This window comes from Astatotilapia calliptera, chromosome 1, assembly GCF_900246225.1.
Source record: "Astatotilapia calliptera chromosome 1, fAstCal1.2, whole genome shotgun sequence".
Lineage (NCBI taxonomy): Eukaryota > Metazoa > Chordata > Actinopteri > Cichliformes > Cichlidae > Astatotilapia > Astatotilapia calliptera.
In genome coordinates, this window is record NC_039302.1 from 31,334,936 (window position 1) to 31,352,576 (window position 17,641).

Sequence of the window (17,641 nt, forward strand, 5' to 3'; positions counted from 1 at the left end):
GCTTAATGTTTATGTGCTGCCTGTATGTGAAGTTACACCCCCCACCTCACCCTCATTCTGTCACGCATGTAAGTCTGTCAGGTCCAGCTTGACGTGTGGGGGAGGGACCACACAATGCACATGCCAACTGCACAAAAACATGTGCAGAGCCCTGAGCATCTTCCTCATCCTTCCCTCCCAAAAACTGTGTTGGTGTAATCAGATTACACTGTCAGTAGAGTTGTGCCTGGCTGCTGCCAGTAGCACAGATCCATAACTTATCGAAAGCTGATTAACACATCAACCCCCGTGCTTGTGCCTGCTAAGAACGAGGAGCTGTGCGGTTGTCAGGATTACTTAAGTGTGAACCAAAGACTGAGGCTTCCAGATGTGAGAGCAGTGCATTAACCGTCACTGCTATAACCACAAGCTCCTGTCACTGTGACACTTCAAGCTGGGCTTTACATTTTAAAATATACTTTAATAATCGCACAATAGTTTACTGTAATATTAAAGAAAAAAAAACAAATAGGGTATAATGAGGTGGAAGCAGATGAGCTGCGACAGCAAATGGCGTCTCATTAAGAATCCAAACGTCATTAAAGGATGCAGCTGCTTCTGACCTTTGACATGGATTGAGAAAATCTCTCGTTTGATATCTTGAGTGCCTCCTTCAGCACTGCAATTAAATCTGAGCTGAAAGCTCTGCGCTGCTCCTTTTCAGCTCCCTTGGGATCTCAGACTGTAGGATGCCTCCTGGTGGTGACTTCTGGCAGTCAGATGACATCTAGAAATCCTCCCCCAATTCCCTAATGAGCTGTAATTTTCACCAATAGCAGAGCTACTTTAGGATTTTTCTTTTTTTTTGCAGGGTTGGCTTCTGCAAAAGGCCCGTCTTGTGCAGCCATGGCAGGATGGTAAATTGGAGCTGGCGCGATGAGTCCTGACAGCAGTACAGTCTTGGCCACGAGCACAAACTGCCGTGCTTACGTAACCAGCCTATTGTTACCGCCCTGTCACTGCCATTAAAATTCATAGGATTCACATGAAAATGCGACCCAAACAACTGTCTGCTGCTGCAGCGGAAGATTGAGAAGCAGGCGGATGGATGAGATTCAAATGAGCTAAAAGTGAAAGCACCACACAGATGGCCAGTCCACTGAACTCTTGGTCCCGTTTCAGCCTATAGGTCACTGTACTGGGGACAACTGGGCCCTCTCCAAAGAGCAGAGGAGGCACAGTGAAGGCAGCACTGGGAACAACTCAGCTGACACTCCTTCACACCTTGATGACAAACCCCATCTGTTTGTAGCAGTACTATCAAAGAATGATCACATGAGGATTATTTATAGCTGCAGGTATAAAACACTCCTCTAGATCAGTCGTTTTGCTTTCTGATCTGCATCACAAAAAAGGTAAAGAGTTGAACGGTTATATCAAAGAACTCTTTTCTATTGTTGTGTTTTGATATTATTCCTTTTACAAGGGAAAATAAGCATTTTTCATCCTGTTAGACATCTTTAACCCTTCACATTTACTTTGCAACTCACTGAAGGGCATTACAATGCAGAAAGCCGAGTGTGGATTTAAATGTCTCTTTAATTGGGATCAAGGGATTTTCTCATTATCGGCAGAGACAAAAGGAAAATGGCAAAACAGCAACCAAAAGTAATTTAAATATAGATTCACACAGCTCATACTCCCTGGAGAATAAACCACGAAAGTCGAGAAAACGAAAACAGGATTTAGTAATATTTCCACTAAGGACTGTGATCATGATGTGGAAACCCCCCCTTCTTTTTTTAGAACCATTAATAGCGCAGTGCCCATGTGGCTTTATTGTACCGGGATGTAAACATGTTAATTTTGTCTGGTGGAATTTACTTTGGAGCCAGCCTCTAGTGGCCAACAGAGGAATTGCAGTTTTTTGGGGGCATTTTAGCATTTGCTTTATTTTCAACCCTGAAATTTGGCGCTTGTCAAATCCAAAAACCACACATTCATAGAGGTGGGGAGGTGCTTGTACAGTAAGACAGCACTCCTCCTTCTAAAATATGCTCTCTCTCTCTCTCTCTCTCTCTCTCTCACACACACACACACACACACTTAGATATAATTATGCAGGTGTTTCCACACTGTTCAGATGGAATGATTTATTCATAATTATGATAGCATAATAAAACAATGAACATTGAAAGCACTGACAGTTGAACCCAAGGCCTCTCACACACAGCATGCACCACCCCGACCCTAGCATTCACAGAGACACTGAACATCCCTAACGGCAAGTTGCTCCTGGCTTCTGAAAAGCGTCCTTTTTTAACTCTGTCCAAGTCAGTTTTTCCTTGTTCTTTTTTTTTTAATCCTTTAAATATATTTTGATATAAAAACAAGCCCACGTATGATGAATCAACCATGTTTGTGAACTGCCTCTCCCCCTTCTTCTCCTGTTATTGCCCTGCCACCCAACCACCCACCTACCGCTCCTCTGGGCGGTCTTTAAGGAAGGATGAACATGACACTGGCCCCCTCCAAGTCTCCTCACTTCCTATTCTCGTGCTCTTCATGGACGCTTGGATTAACAAAGCAAAAACCAAAAAAAAAAAAAAAAAGTCTGATGTAAAGATGGTGGAGGTGAAGGAGATGCCACTTAAAAAAAACCCAAACAGTTTCATAACCTCTGGAACAAAGAAAGCAATAAAAAAAGATTTTGTTTAAAAAATAAAAATTGAAACCATAACAGTCCAATCAAAAGAAGTGTTGGAGGGAAGTCTGGAGCTCTGTAGACTGGAGGCACTTTGGCACAGAGCGAAGGCCCCACACCTGACAACAAGGCCGAGGGAAAGCAAGGAGGGATGCAAGGAAGGAATGACAGAGTTGGGCTGAAAGGCATGCAAAGCCACATGGTGATATGGGAATCTGGGAATGATCGAGTGGGGTGGACTGGAGAAGAAAAGAGCACCTGACAAACGTGGAGGAAAAGGCCAGCCTCCCCTCCAGTTAATGCCATGTTCAGGAGAGGAGGAGGAGGGGAGGAAATACAAAGAAACAAAAGGGAACTTTCACATAGAAGAAGAAGAGCAATTTGGACCAAGTGACAAAGAGAAGGGAGAGTGAGTGAGCAGTGGCAGGTGTAGGAGGAGGAAAGAGAAGCGGCCCATCGCGAGAAGAGGAAATTGTCTGGCAAAAGCTATACAACACAAACAGGAAAACAGTCCTAGTGTGAAAGCAGAGGACGGCTGGTGGACGGTGGAGGTCGGGGGAGGGGGCACAGCGTAGCAGTCCCACAGGTCAAGAGGCTTGGCAGGTAGGAGGAAAGTGCTGTGGTCCCTCTTCTCCTTCTCCTCCTCCCACTTTACAGCTGTGCTGGGCTGCATCTCGCCCCCGTCCTCTTCCCCCGGTACCCCCCACAAGCACCTCCTCTTCACAGGTAGAGCTCCTTGGCTCTGATATGCTGGAGCTTCTCCCTCAGCATGCGGAAGGAGGGCCGCATCACGGGATCCAAGGTCCAGCACTGCTTCATCAGGTCGTACACCACGGCGGGGCAGCCGTCTGGGGCATCCATCTTGTACCCTTTCTCTACCCGAGGCACCACTTCTTTCAACGGCTGAGAGACACAGACAAAGAAATGCTGACATTAGCTCAACATTTTGATCAGTCAAACTGATGCAATGGACTCAAAGGTGATGCAATATTCCAGGCAAAGGTAACTACATAACAAGAATAACTAAAAATAACTAAAAATGCGAACGTATCAACCGGTGACACATCACCTGCTTCAGTTGTTTCATGGCATGAATGAGGCCAACACAGAGAACCAGCAGATACACTGATCTTGCACAAAAATAAATAAATGGTTCAGGCAATAAAGCCTGCCATCTGCTGGTGTATGTCAGACGTCAGCGAGCCACAGAAAATCCCATAAAGGTACTTACAATTCTAGGATAAGGCACACGCCCAAAGGAGTAGATCTCCCACAGTAGGATCCCATAACTCCAAACGTCTGACTTAGTGGAAAACCTCTGTTGGATTAAGAGAGAAGCCAAAATTCATACATTATACATAAAGGCATTCAGAAAGCAGATCAGGCTTGCGCCTCCCTCCAGACCAACAAAACCAGGTCGTACAGTACATGCACCCCCACGGTGGATTTTAAACCAAACAATCAAGATGTGACTGAAGTGCACACTTTCAACTTTAATTCAAGGGCATTAACAAAAGGACTGCTTAAACTTAAGGAATTGCTGACATTTTTATAGACAGTCCCTCATTTTCATTTTAAATATAAAGATTTCCACTCTATAACTGTCCATTTCCACTGCACTGCTGCCACAGCCATTATATTTTGGTCTGCTGCCTTGACCCTCGCATATACACACACACACACCGTCTGTGTTTTTTTAAACCAACATTAAGATGTTGGCATCAAATTCAGAAACATTTCTCATTCTCAACATTTTCAGTTAAACTCAGGCCTTAATTCATTAACATTTCAGTGAATTTGTTTACACATTGTCCTAACTTTGTTGGAAATAGAGCTGAATAATTATTTTTCCCCCCCATATTTGCAGCTTGTTCAACAGTCATACACTCTTTGCTGTCAGGCTCTGGGTGCCCAGAGTTACTTTATCTGGGCAGAAATTCTGGGCAGCTTGACAGATGATTCGATTAAGATGTTGAGAAAACCTTTGGGCTTGCTTTTACTCTCCAGCAGGAAAACTGTTTATGAGCCACTAAACACCACTCTTTGTTAAACTGGCCTCTTTAAATACTTTTAGGGCAGACAAACACACTATTAATGAACTTGCTAGACCCGGGATCAAGATTATACCACTATTTAAAAGACTGTCTTGGACTGGCACTCTCATTCAAATAAACTGATATCCTGCAGCCTCCCCTTTTTAATCCATTTTAAATAAACCGCCCTTATTCAGATCAATTAAGAGTCGAGTCAGCAACATCAACCCTGTCTCATCCCATCACCTTCTCTCTTAGTGCTTCTGGGGATGTCCATTTGACGGGCAGCTTGGCAGTGTCCTGTATGGAGGATGCCTCCTTGGTGAGGCCGAAGTCGCTGACCTTGGCGATGTTATCGTCAGAAACCAGCACATTGCGAGCCGCCAGGTCTCTGTGGACGAAGTTATTGGCCTCCAGGTACTCCATAGCTTCACACACGTCACTGCCAGGAAAGAGGATGAGTGAGAACTGGCTAACTAATATAGGGTGGTTGGGGATTTTACTTTTATCACCTGCCCTTGTCAGGAAAATTAGCTTGGCTAGAGGGAAAACTAAGCCATTATGATTTTCAATTTAGTTTCAGATGTAAATGCTCCAAAATGTTTTTTCACTACTGTAAGTTATTTCAAAACTTACAAGGCTGGCACAGAAAAATGAAACTTCAACTGATTAATTTGAGACAAACATATAATAATGCTCATCTGAAAGCTTACACTCATTCTTTGTACTGATCACAATGGACTTAACTTGCTTTAGATAACAATATTAGCTAGATAATTATTAAATTAAAATAAATAAGGATGTATGAGTTGCAGCAAACAACGTTCATGTTACTGCTATGACACTTTTCTCCTGAAGTTCAGTAAGAACGCAGAGGGTTAAAGTGGCAGTGATTTAGTTTCAGATCCCGAAAAGAGCAGTTTAAAAATGTTCTTTTAAATAATTCTTTAAATAATTGCTTGAAAGAGACTCACAGTGAGAACTTGAGTAAGCAGTCTCCACCGAGAACAGTCCGCCCTCGAGAGCGCAGGTAGTCCACTAGGCTGCCCTGTGGTGCAGTTTGGATTATTAACACAATGCTTACATTCAAGAAAGTCTCACAGAAAACTGTGTAGGTACATTTTTTTAGCATGAATAGCCTGAGTAAAAACCAAATCGATGACCCCGTGCGAAAAAAGAAAACATGTCAAAGTATTTTTTTTTAATAAGGGGAAACATTTGTTTCATCTGTACAATAACAAGTGTTTTAAAAATCCATTTGCTGTTTTACATGAGGTCACAGTCGTCATCATTTCTTGGCTTAGAAGCAAATGCCTCCTCTAGTGCACAACCTGTAACCCCCTCTGCAGATGAAACAAACAAGATATAAATCTTTTTGTACCCGCTGAATGGGGTCAGGTCAGGTGTTTTCCAGTGTCTCCTGTCTTTATGCTAAGCAAGGCTAACAACTGTTTCATTAGCGTGGTTTTGACTGTGTTTTATTCTCCTAATGTACTGAACTAGCGTTTAAATCGCAGAGGGTTAATGCGAGCATGTACCATTTCCAGTTTTAAAACTTGTCATAAAAGAGCACTTGGGCTGACCTTAGCCATGTATTCTGTGACGATGTAGAGACTGCCCCTCTCCTCCACGATTACCCCTAGCAACTGCACCAGGTTGTTGTGCCTCAGTTGCCTGTCGAAACACAGAAACAGAGGGGGAAAAAAAATATGCGGTAAGCATGCAGTAAAATATTTTTTAAAAATCATGGTCAACTTCTACCCACAAAAATGACAAAGGATGACCTAATATTTGATGAAGAAACATGTCTGCAGACAGAAACATCTGTGGTGGTGTGAAGTACAAAAAGCAATAGCTGCGGATCTTACGTCATGACAGAAGCCTCAGCGATGAAAGCCTGTGCTGTAGCGTCATTTTTGATGCACTTGACCGCCACCTTGGTCCCTCTGTAGTCTCCTACCATCACATCTGACAAGGACACAGAGGGGACAAAGTTTTAGTACATTCTCCAAGGTGACCTTGGCCTGATGTGAGAAATGAAAATGAAATATGAAAATATCCTGTTTAAATTTGGTTCTTACCCCCAAACTCCCCTTTGCCAATGGTCTGGAGGAGTTTCAACTCTTTTCTGTTCAAGGCCCAGCCACCTGCCAAAAGAGGACGTTAATGACACTCTGCAATCATAATGTAAGTAATAATATTATTCCAAAAAGGCGTTATGAAAAAAATCCTCTGTTCATGACTTTGCAGTTACAGCAGCTATTTTCTTGTTAAAATAACTTTGACAATGATGTATATCCTTTAAGCAGGAGAATTAATCTTTGCATTTCTCTAGTGTAAGAATTAGCTGGGTCAGATGGGTATGTGAGGGTAAATAAAGACAGACAGAGCTGGAGATTGACCTTGAGAGCCGGTGAAGCCCAGCAGTCGTTCCCAGCCACACAAAGATTAACCACCCTCAGTTGATTAATGCTATTAAAGCTCGTAGGAGACGCAGGATTTCTCTGTACACTGTGTGTGTGTGTTCATGCATCTGATACTGTGAGGTTAATGTGGCATATAAAGACAAGCATAACAAAGTGTCCCTGTGTGTATTGGTGCCAGTGTCCCTGTAGGGCTGTGTAATGAGCTCTGTGTGCTCTTACTCCTAGAGAATTCGTCTTGCGCTGCCACTGTTCCCTCCATCAACTTCGGTTTAATCAGCCTGGTACAAAGGCCATCAGCGTCTTTGGTGTAGTGCTGGAGAGAGAAAGTTTGAGAATTAAATACAATCTCCATGCATAAAGAAAAAAAAAGTATGTATGCTTCAAGTGTTAAAAGTTACAAAGAAAATCCTCTCTCAAAAGGTTTTCCCTGAATTTAGGTCAGCAGTATATACTGTACTGTGCCACTGTACCTAGCTGAATGATCCGATACGGATGTTCTTGGATTACTTCATACTGTTGAGTCTATATACAAGCTTTTGATATGCAAAACAAAAGAGAGGCTGATGTTCGGGGCCACCCTCTGCAGAAAAATGTGACGGTAGCGATGAAAAGAAGATTCAAGCTGTGTTGTCAGATTTTATGAGAGGAGGCTCCATCCACCAAACAGGTACAGCATGACAGGTTTACCTTTTATCAACATGCATCTTTGTTAAAGACGAGGAGGCTCGTCTTGAGGGACGACAGAATCCCGGCCTCATTTCCATATGAAAGATGGAATAAAACAGGAGCAGCAAAGTTGGGAGGATTTACAGCAGAGTACAAAGCGAGAAAACACAGTAAGGTGTTCGCCTGAAGTTTAAGGGCTGCTTCTGCTGCTCTGTAAAATTTAACTCCAGCTCCAGTCAGAAGTACTCTATTAAAGCAGTGTGTGTTTCTAATCAGCTCCAGTTACAAAAGACATGAGTACATTTTCAGATTTGCCCTTTTTCCAGCTCTAAAACAAACCAAAAAAATCCACCAGAATAAAGTTTTATTACTTTAAAAGCTCTATTTTTTTTCTTTAAATTCGTGTAGTTGAAGAGACAGCTGATCCATTATGTCTAAACTTACTAAAGGTCTTTTATGTGTCTTTCACTGCATTTCCATTTGAAACGATTCCTACTCATGTTACACAGAGACTCATCCACTGCGTAAAACATTTTAGCTTCCTTCCCTTTAAGACAGATTTCTTTTGATTGGCTGTCCTTTGGTAAAGTTTGTGGGTGGGTCTCCTATGCTCACAGCCTGAGTTGCGTGTCTGAGATGACCAAATTATGGATATCAGCCCTTACTGACATCATGCAGACCCATTAGTAGACTTGTTTGTTACTGGAAACTTTGAACATGTTTAATATGATATGAGCATCCACCATTGTAAAACAAAATAAGAAAAAGCATAAGGTGTAGTCTCTTTAAGCTACTTCAGATGTGGACAGATCAAGGGACAACAATACGGAGGGCAAGTCACTTATAAAATTACATCCCCTGCAGCTTTGGCTACTATATAAAATGCTTAAATAATCACTACACTACAGAAAAGTAACTATCAACAGAAGTCAGTTAAAAAACAAACAAACAAAAAACACAAAGGAATAAAAATCTACACTTTAAAGTCAGACACACTGTGATGAAAAGATCACACTTGGGAAATGTTTAAACCTCTGCTGGACACTGTCAGTATTAGTGTAAAGGTGAGGTTCCTGGGGAGCATTTACTGTGGGAACAAGGAGGAGGGTGAGAGGGCTGGTGCATTTGCACCAAGCTGACAATACAGGGATGACTCGTCTACCTACAGAGAGCTCTGCTGTCAGATGGAGGCAGCGTGCAAAGTATGTGGTACAACCGGTCTTTGGGCCACTCTGGCATGTACTGTTGTTGGTCTGTCTGCCAGCCACGGAGAAGAGTGAGGTTATAACATATAAACAGCTGAAGTGACAATGACAGTGACAAGTGTCCACTGCAGCTGCTGTCTCTACTTTTTATACTGTATTTCTGATCTTTTAAGATTTTTTTCCACAATCCTCTCATTCAAGATGAACTCTTCTGTCACTCCCTTCCCTATTCTGGCCCACTTGTCAACCAATCGCCTTTCAGCAGACGCATACATCATCTGCTTCCAGCGATGTGCAAATAGGTTTTGGAAGACTGCATGGCAGCAGACCTGACATGGGTGAAAACGCCTCTCTGCTGTCTGTCCAAATGGAAACGTGTATGCAGACACATTTGTGGGACCATATTACACTTTACAGTTCATCCTTATAAAGACAACAAAATAATCTAATCCCAGTCCATATCTGCTTATCAATTTAGGATAGTATTACAAAGGCAAGGACCCTGTTTGTCACGGCAAGTAAAGAAATAAAGACCATCTGCGTTGAATTGCAAAGGCAAAAAAAAAATCATGTGAAAAGAAATCAGTGCCTCCTTAAGTGATAGCAGAAGTTACATAAATCATGAAACCTCTTTGTGACCACTGTTACACAACTGTGGACTGATGTGATGACTATAGACTGTAAGATATGATTATAACCACCAGGGGGCAGCATGGTGAAGGAAGGCTGAAGACAAATTAACTGCACATGTAAAATAGCCACAGTTATACACAAATGATGCATTTAGATTATGTATAGCATTTATCAGGTCATTATTTATCATTTCTGAAGCGTTGCCTATATGATCTTGAAAAAGACAGCCCTGAACGGACCTTAATTAGCATTGCTTATGTAACAAATAATCACTGAAATGCAATCTTAGAATGCATGACAATGTGTTTTTAGAGCACAAGTGGCTAAATCACAATCTTCCCATGTGTAATTAGCAGAGAAAGGTGTGATCACAGAGTTGAAACAGCCAGTGAGCACCCTAACAGACAATACTTTGACTGTGCAATTACACCCCTAAAAATACCATATGGAGCGAGCTTTGCTTTTGTTTTTGTTTTGTTTTGTTATTTTTAAAAACCACGTGCATCAGAGGATGCGCTGACTGAAGACAGAGGTCTGCCAGCATTTGATGTGTAGGTCTATATGAAGAATAACAGAGCAGAGGAACACCGAGCGAGCCGGAAAAACACACAAGAATGTAAGGAATTCTATCATGCGCAATTATAGAGAAAGAAGAGACAAGGGAATGCAGACAGGCTACAGAATAAAGATGTAAAGAGATACCGAAAGAAAGAAACATAGCAGGGTAAAGCAGGGAGACGGAGACAGTGGAGGGCGAAAGGAAGATACGGAGATGAGAGGAGGAGGAGGACAGAAAGCAATATGCCAGGTATCCACCAGGGAACACAAAGACAGAAAGAAAGGAGGAGGGAGGGAGGTGGAGAAAGGAAGTAGAGGCTGAACTGAGCCCGGAGGGTGAGTGTGTGTTGGAGAGTGTGTGTGAGAGAGAGAGATTGTGGGTGGCTGATAACAAGAATGCGCTGGGGATGTAGATGGTCTCGTTGCCAGCTGGCACATTCCTGCCTGTCCACTTCCAACGCCCCACAAGGCAAAAAAGATGAGGCCCAATTAAAAGTGTGATAGCCGCCAATCCAGCTCTTCTCTTTATCTAAGAGGATGAAAGGCCTTTATCTCGCTCCCTCTCCGTTTCTATCATCATGTCTCCCCGTCTTCCCCTTTCCACACTCCGTCCTTCCTCTGAACCAGCTTACAGAGAGCAGTCAGGGAGTGAGAGGATCAGACAGCTTTTTGAAGGATACGTACTTGAGTCAGAGTTTTGGGAGAAGTCCACAGAGATATTCAGCATATGTGTCCTTTACAGAGTTATGTAATCAAACTGCTGCATCATTTATCACCATATAACTACCACAACTTATTTCTATTAGCTGTCGTGCCATGCAGTTTAGAAGATGGATTCCAATTGTTTACTCCTAATAAAAAAACAAAACAACTTTTTTGTTGATTCAAACAGGTTTACATTTTCCTTTTTACCAAACAAATAAAAAATAATCAATAACCAAAGACTGCAGGTGTAATGTAAGATAATCAGCTTTTAATGCAACTGACTGACTGTCACAAATGCTAGGGGAATGTGATGGGATCATTGGGTGACCTAGGGCTGCTCAATTAATCGAATTTTAATCACGATTACGATCTGGGCTTTCAACGATCATTAAAAATGACTGAGCCGATTATTAGCCCCTCCCTCGTGCTTTACTCTCACGCTGCTCCGTGTGGCAAATCCAGCGCACCTCTCTGCATTTCGAACATGCGTCACAACAATTAAGAGCAGCGGTCCCCAACCCCTGGGCCTTGGTCCGTGAGTCGTTTGGTACCGGGCCGTGAGAGTTGAGGCTCAGGTGTGAAATGTATGGTTTCAGGGTTTTTATCGGTTTTCAGCGTTATTTTGTTATCGTTTTGATCGTTAACTCGGTTTTCCTGGGTCTTTTCACGTGTGTTATGAATAACTCTTCTTTTTTTCGGTACCTGTACTAGTTTTATTTTGTTGCATTTATCCGCGACACCTTAAAGGCCGGTCCGTGAAAATATTGTCGGGCATAAACCGGTCCGTGGCGCAAAAAAGGTTGGAGACCGCTGATTAAGAGGACCCGAGGGAAGCTCGGAAAGCTAAGCAGAAGTTATTTGGAGAGGAGAGTGACTGCTGTTGGTTGAAAAGAGAGGTAAAAAAAAAAAGACTTCAGTGGTGTTGCACACTATTTTATATTATTTTTTAAAGTCATTATTCAATACATTCTTATTGTTAACCCTTTAAAGAGCCGCACGTTCAGTTTTGTTTAACTATTTTTAAATCCCTGTAGAACCTGAACCGCGTAAGCTAGCGCAATAATTTGTTTTGTATATGAAACCGGAGTTGTAGTACTTACATCTTATGCCATCAGCTTGTCCTTGGTCACGGTTTCCTTCCACATAAAACTTTGCAAAAATTGCATAAAAGCGCTTGCAGGAACAAAAACATAATATTACAGAAACACGCGTTGCCACTTCCCACAGTGAAACAGACGTCAGCACGAACTGTCGCATGTCCGCCATTTCCTGCCCTAAACCGGACATGACGTCATTTTCGCGGAAAATGTAGTTTTTTACTTGTAGGCCTTAAAAGCCTATACTGGTGTTTTTATAAGTCATGTTTGACTTTTCTGAATAGTTGCTGGGATGCTTAGAACTCGAATTACACTGCTGGAAATAGTTTATTTTGATGCACCTGCTGTTTTCTTTGCAAATTTGCATCATAGGATTGTTTTTCGTTTTTCCTGCAGTATATAAAAATTGGTGTATCTCAAAAATAAAACTATGAAGACACTCAAAATAAATTTCCTGTTGTTGTAAACTATTTTTTGCAACTTTTTTGTATTTAAAGTTTTGAGGGATAAGCCTCTTAAATTTCTCCAAGTAGAAATATATGTAACAAAAACGATTTTCAATTTATTTTTTTTGTAGTTTATTGCACTTTTATGCAATTAATGTAGTTACTATGGACTTAATGCATACATATTATTAAATTATGGGCTATAACAGTTGTATTGATGTATAGTAACTTGAAATGCTCCCAGAAATGGCACTACAGCATGTATAAAAAAAAAATATATATATATAAGCTCTGGCGGACTTGGTTCTATAGTAGGTCTTAAAGGGTTAAATAAATATCGTCAAATAATCGAGATCTCAATTTCAGTGAAAATAATTGTGATTATCATTTTTGCCATAATCGAGCAGCCCTAGTGTGACCTAATGGACAATGAGATACAATATTTAACTGTAGAAAATACGTGATATAAGAGGCTTTTAGCTCTGTAATAGACTAGAAACAAGTCTCTCGTACAGTGTTAACTGTGTTAAGATCTAAAACACCTTTGATAGACAGACGAAGCATATCTGAGAGGATAAACAGTTGGCCTGAAACAAACAGAAATATAAATTCTCATAGGAATTATATAACAACCTTTTAAGGGGAAAACAAAAAAAACCAAAACAAAACAAGTAGGTTTGTTTTCCTGCTGCTCTTCAGTTTTACTGAAGAAACTCTGCTTGTTTCGGCTGCTCCCTTATTCACAAGGGGTCACCACAGCAGATGTAGCACATGTTTGATTTGGCAGATTTTTTCCACCAGATGACCTTCCTAACGCAACCCTCCCACAGGAGGAGATTTAGTTCCTCTCCTGGTCTCAAACTGGGATCTTTCATGTGTCAGGCACATGTGTTAGTTGCTAAACTATGGCGCCACCCTTTCTGAAGAAAACCTAAGATGGAATAAACTTTGTAAAATCACCAACTTTTTTACTGTAACAGTTATTTTAAGGATCGATACTACTTAATTTGAGCTACCTAAATAAAATGTAGCCTAACTCTCTGTGACCTTCAGGATAGAGGAAGTATGCACTGGAACATTAAAACAAGGTGACATTTAAAGTTTCATTTTCTTACAAATCGCTCTCTTTGACGTTCAGTTAAATGCCTCAAGTCTTTCGGCTCTTAAAAACAAAAACCAGCTGGAAATGATGATGATGATTATGAGAAGGCATTCATCGTTTTTTTACTGCCAAACTGAATGCCAGTAGTACTATTAAAGGTGTTCTGTCAACAAAATTAGACTACAAATAACAGCTATATGCTCTCCATCCTTCCTCACCTCCACCAGCTGCATGAGGTTCTCAAAATACTCTTCCTCGTCGATGGTGAGTTTGCCGTTGTGGTAGATGATGCGGTAGTGCTCCACCTTGCCATCACAGCTGACACACAGGGTGTAATCTCCAGGATAGTTGGTGCTTTCCCTCACCAGGAATAAACCCGTCTCTGGAGGGTAGAGGAGCCGCTCGGCCTGCTCCCGAGTTATCTTCCCATGAAACCAGCTGGAGAGAGTGAAGAGAGGGGTGGGAATGAAGGACGTGAGGAGACAAAGAGGGAAGAGGGAGAGAGAGTATGTCAGACAAAAAGGACACACAGGATTGACTGGAAGTGTTTTATGGCCGCACACAGAGTGTTTATGTAACAATGACGTTGTTTGATCTATGTACAGAAACTCAACTTGTGCCGTTTTTTAAGAATATATCTCCAAAAAGAGAGAGAGAAGAAAACAACTAAATTTCAACCATACAGAGGTACCAAATTCCATGTATCATGGCCCACAGCATTCCTCTGAAATGAGAAGTGAAAAACAAGAGGGGGGCAGTAATGGGAAGCCGACAGCAGCACTTCCACCCTGTTCAGCTTGAATGGTGAAGGGGCGAGGCTGTCTGATCTTGGGGAGTCAGTGAAAAAGTACCTGAACCCAAACAACAGGAAACATGGTGCTAAAACGCACGCACGCATGCATGCGCACACACACATACACAAAGCCTGGGGCAGAGTCGGAAACTGACATACAGGCACTGCAATAACAGGAAAATGCAAAAGCTGCTCAGACAAGGCGGGGAGCAGGATAAAACCAAGTCACCCATTCCCGACTGCGGTCAGAGAGACCAAGAGACGGATTGAACTTTCACCACCCGCTGTAGCGAAAAGGAGGGAGATCAAAAACCAACTCCACCTCCTGTTAAGTTAAAAAGCCGATCACAATTCTGTTGGTTGTGGCAACAAAGAAACGCTTGCTTCCTGATTTAGAAGCTAACTGTTACACAACGAGCATCAACCTCGCCATATGGCTTGATAGGAGGCATCTATATGCTACTGAAGGACGGATTAGACAGCAAGATCACACACTTTGATCTACTCAACCACCATCTTTACAATCATCTGTTACAAAAACAGAATTTTTTCACACTGCTGTTGCTTTTCAATGATAATGCATCCTCCATCGAGCTTAAATGGTAAATGTTTTTTAATCTTTGTTAGATACATTTCAGTTTCCTACAACAAAAGCTAACACCCTATTTCAGTATTCTGAATTTCCTTCCATTCATGGCTATTGATCTGTGGTATTAAGCATAAACACAGGGGGGTATCCCATGTACCCTGCTGATTTCTGCCACTATTTGTATGAAAGGTCACATTAGCCACCAAGAATTGCAAAGGACAAAGTCTCCTTATCGGCACTGGCTGGTCAATGGGTGGTAATTAACAACTATGAATGATTTAGCCCACTTTCCTGTGGCTGCCTCTGTCACGCCCTCCTCCTCTTCAATCACTCCACTTGGTCTCCTCAGACAGCAGAGGCCCTTGTGGTAAAGCTGCTTAACATGGCTCGAGTTGATTAGATCAGAATAGGGAGCTTCTCCGATGGAGAGAAGCTCTTTAACTCCCAATAATCCGAGAGCAGGCGCCAAGAGTGGATGGCCCCAGTAACACAAAGCCCAGTGGTAGACACACACTTGCTGCTTTGTCTCCAGAAATTAACCGCAGTTTTCAGAAATGACATCATATTGAAATAAAAGTGAACAACATGTTCAGCACAACTTGGAAGGAATGAGTAGGACAGCGCAGATGAATACGCCAGCTTTCTTTAGGGTGGTTTGGTTACATGGGTCAGATATCTGCCACATGAGGGCAGTAGATGGAGCAGAGTCAAGTAAAGGAGGCAAGCGCTGTATCTACAGCCGAGTATCAACCGATACGGGTGAACGTTAAAGCAGAAAACCACAGATGAACCCTTACGTAACCCAGAAGAGAGGGAGAGGTCCTCTCCGAGACATTTGCTGATGATTCATAAAAAAATCCAAAAGTCCCTGCAGGATACAGAGAAACGACTTCTGATGACTTGAGTTAAAACACTGAACTATGCAGTGATCTCAAAGGCAGCAATTAGAGCAGAAGGTCAGGATGTGAAAGCATGCTGAATATTTGGGAGTCAAAGAGCAGTGAGTTAGTTTCATAGCACCCTCTTCTTCTTTCCTCCTTTCTTTTAGAAAAGCAACTCTGAGAAGGACATTTGGTTATGGCTGAAAACAAGTTTCATTAAATTCATTCTGAGCTACAGATTAATTACAGCTGTTCCCCACGTTAGCCTTTAATAATCAGTGTTGTTGTGTGCACACAAATCCCTTGTAGCTGCACAAGGCTCATTTTAAGTTACTGCACCACCGGGCCTCCTAATATCACACACAAAACATGCCTGAGCTGAATGACACAGTAACCGAATTTAAAATGGTGTGAATAGACGGTATGAGGTGGCAAATAGAGAGGTCAACGCTTTCAGCAGCAGTTGATGAAGGGAGACAAAGAGGGTCAAAAGTCTATATAAATGTTTCCTGCCAACATTTTAAGAACATATCACTAAGAATAGTTTGAGCTACACATGCAATGCTGACAAGACTGCATTTCACTTTCTATCCGCAGCTGACACCTTTATTGTGTTAATGATTTCCTTCTAGGAGCACGAGAAGAGTTCATTGTTGCTGCACGAGGTTTGAAAGGTACAAGGAAATAAATGAGCAGCTTATGTATATAACTCCTTACTGTCAAAGAAAATTGGATACTTCCAATACTGGAAACACTGAGGAACTGAAATACAATCTGTACTTTATCTTTGACTTAATTAACTTAACTATGCCCATTACAAAAAACCACAACTTTGAGGTCCAACTTACCATTCTCTTCTTGCAATTCATGTACTTCCTACTGAAATTAAGAACTTTCTTCTGCTTTGCAAAGTTTTAAGACTTGTTTATTACCATCTCAAGAGTAAACACAAATGGTCTGGCAGCTCTCACAGCTTTCAACATCTTATAGCTCATAGCTCGGTTGCAGCAGCTCGGCTTTCCTGTCTCCTTTCATTTGAATATGCCTCTCGTTATGTTTTCCTCGTTTTGAATAGCTGCATTTTCAAAGAGCCCGAAATGTCACTCAAATCTAGTGCACAGCTGGCTGTAGCCTCTATGGGTGTCTGACACAGACAACAGAAGACAGGGAATTTTCATCTTTTGAAGTCAAGACTAATTTCTCCCTCTCACAGCAGGAGACAAAAGTGAATCGGGCTATAACAACTTGTTCATACATAAAGATGTCTGAGATACAAGACACAGACCATTAGTATTTTGATTATAACTGTATTCTGTCGCAATCCTGGAGAACTTTGGTAGTTTCCTAAAATGTTATTTCAGAATGAAACAGTTCTGCAATCCTACAAAAAAAAAAAAAAAAAAAAAAAAAATATATATATATATATATATATATATATATATATATATATATATATATATATATATATATATATATATATATATATATATTTTATCCTCTTACATTGCATTAAAAAAATGTTTGTATGGTCTTAAAAATAAATGCAAAACACCACAAACACACAGACATGACAGTTTAACTGGGATTATCCATTCTAGTACTCACGGCATAAGACTGAGTTTCCCTCCTGACTTGACGCCTTCCCTTTTCTGGACATAGTTAGCTGGGATGGTGCCCTCTCTGCCCACCTGGTTCCTTGCTCTGTACCAGTTTGGATCCTGAAACAGTCGAACACACCACAACACAGCTGAAATACCATAACTAAGGCGGGGTACCATTTTTATACCAAGTCATTTTGTGGGTAAGGAACACTTCTGTACCTTA

At 41.6% G+C, this 17,641-nt stretch overlaps 1 protein-coding gene across 2 annotated transcripts in view; it reads right to left on the minus strand.

The window, feature by feature from the left end:
• Window positions 1–2,117: 2,117 nt before the first annotated feature.
• Window positions 2,118–17,641, minus strand: part of cskl (c-src tyrosine kinase-like) — a 51,369-nt gene continuing 35,845 nt past the window's right edge. For both annotated transcript variants that reach the window (XM_026174343.1, XM_026174351.1), the window contains exons 4-13: window positions 17,423–17,535; window positions 13,773–13,992; window positions 7,362–7,455; window positions 6,798–6,863; window positions 6,585–6,684; window positions 6,300–6,390; window positions 5,691–5,764; window positions 4,963–5,158; window positions 3,915–4,001; window positions 2,118–3,586 (exon numbers count right to left, since the gene is read on the minus strand). In XM_026174343.1, coding sequence (XP_026030128.1) covers window positions 3,404–3,586; window positions 3,915–4,001; window positions 4,963–5,158; window positions 5,691–5,764; window positions 6,300–6,390; window positions 6,585–6,684; window positions 6,798–6,863; window positions 7,362–7,455; window positions 13,773–13,992; window positions 17,423–17,535 — 1,224 coding nt within the window. In that variant the 3' untranslated portion in view covers window positions 2,118–3,403. The remainder of the gene's footprint in view (window positions 3,587–3,914; window positions 4,002–4,962; window positions 5,159–5,690; window positions 5,765–6,299; window positions 6,391–6,584; window positions 6,685–6,797; window positions 6,864–7,361; window positions 7,456–13,772; window positions 13,993–17,422; window positions 17,536–17,641) is intronic.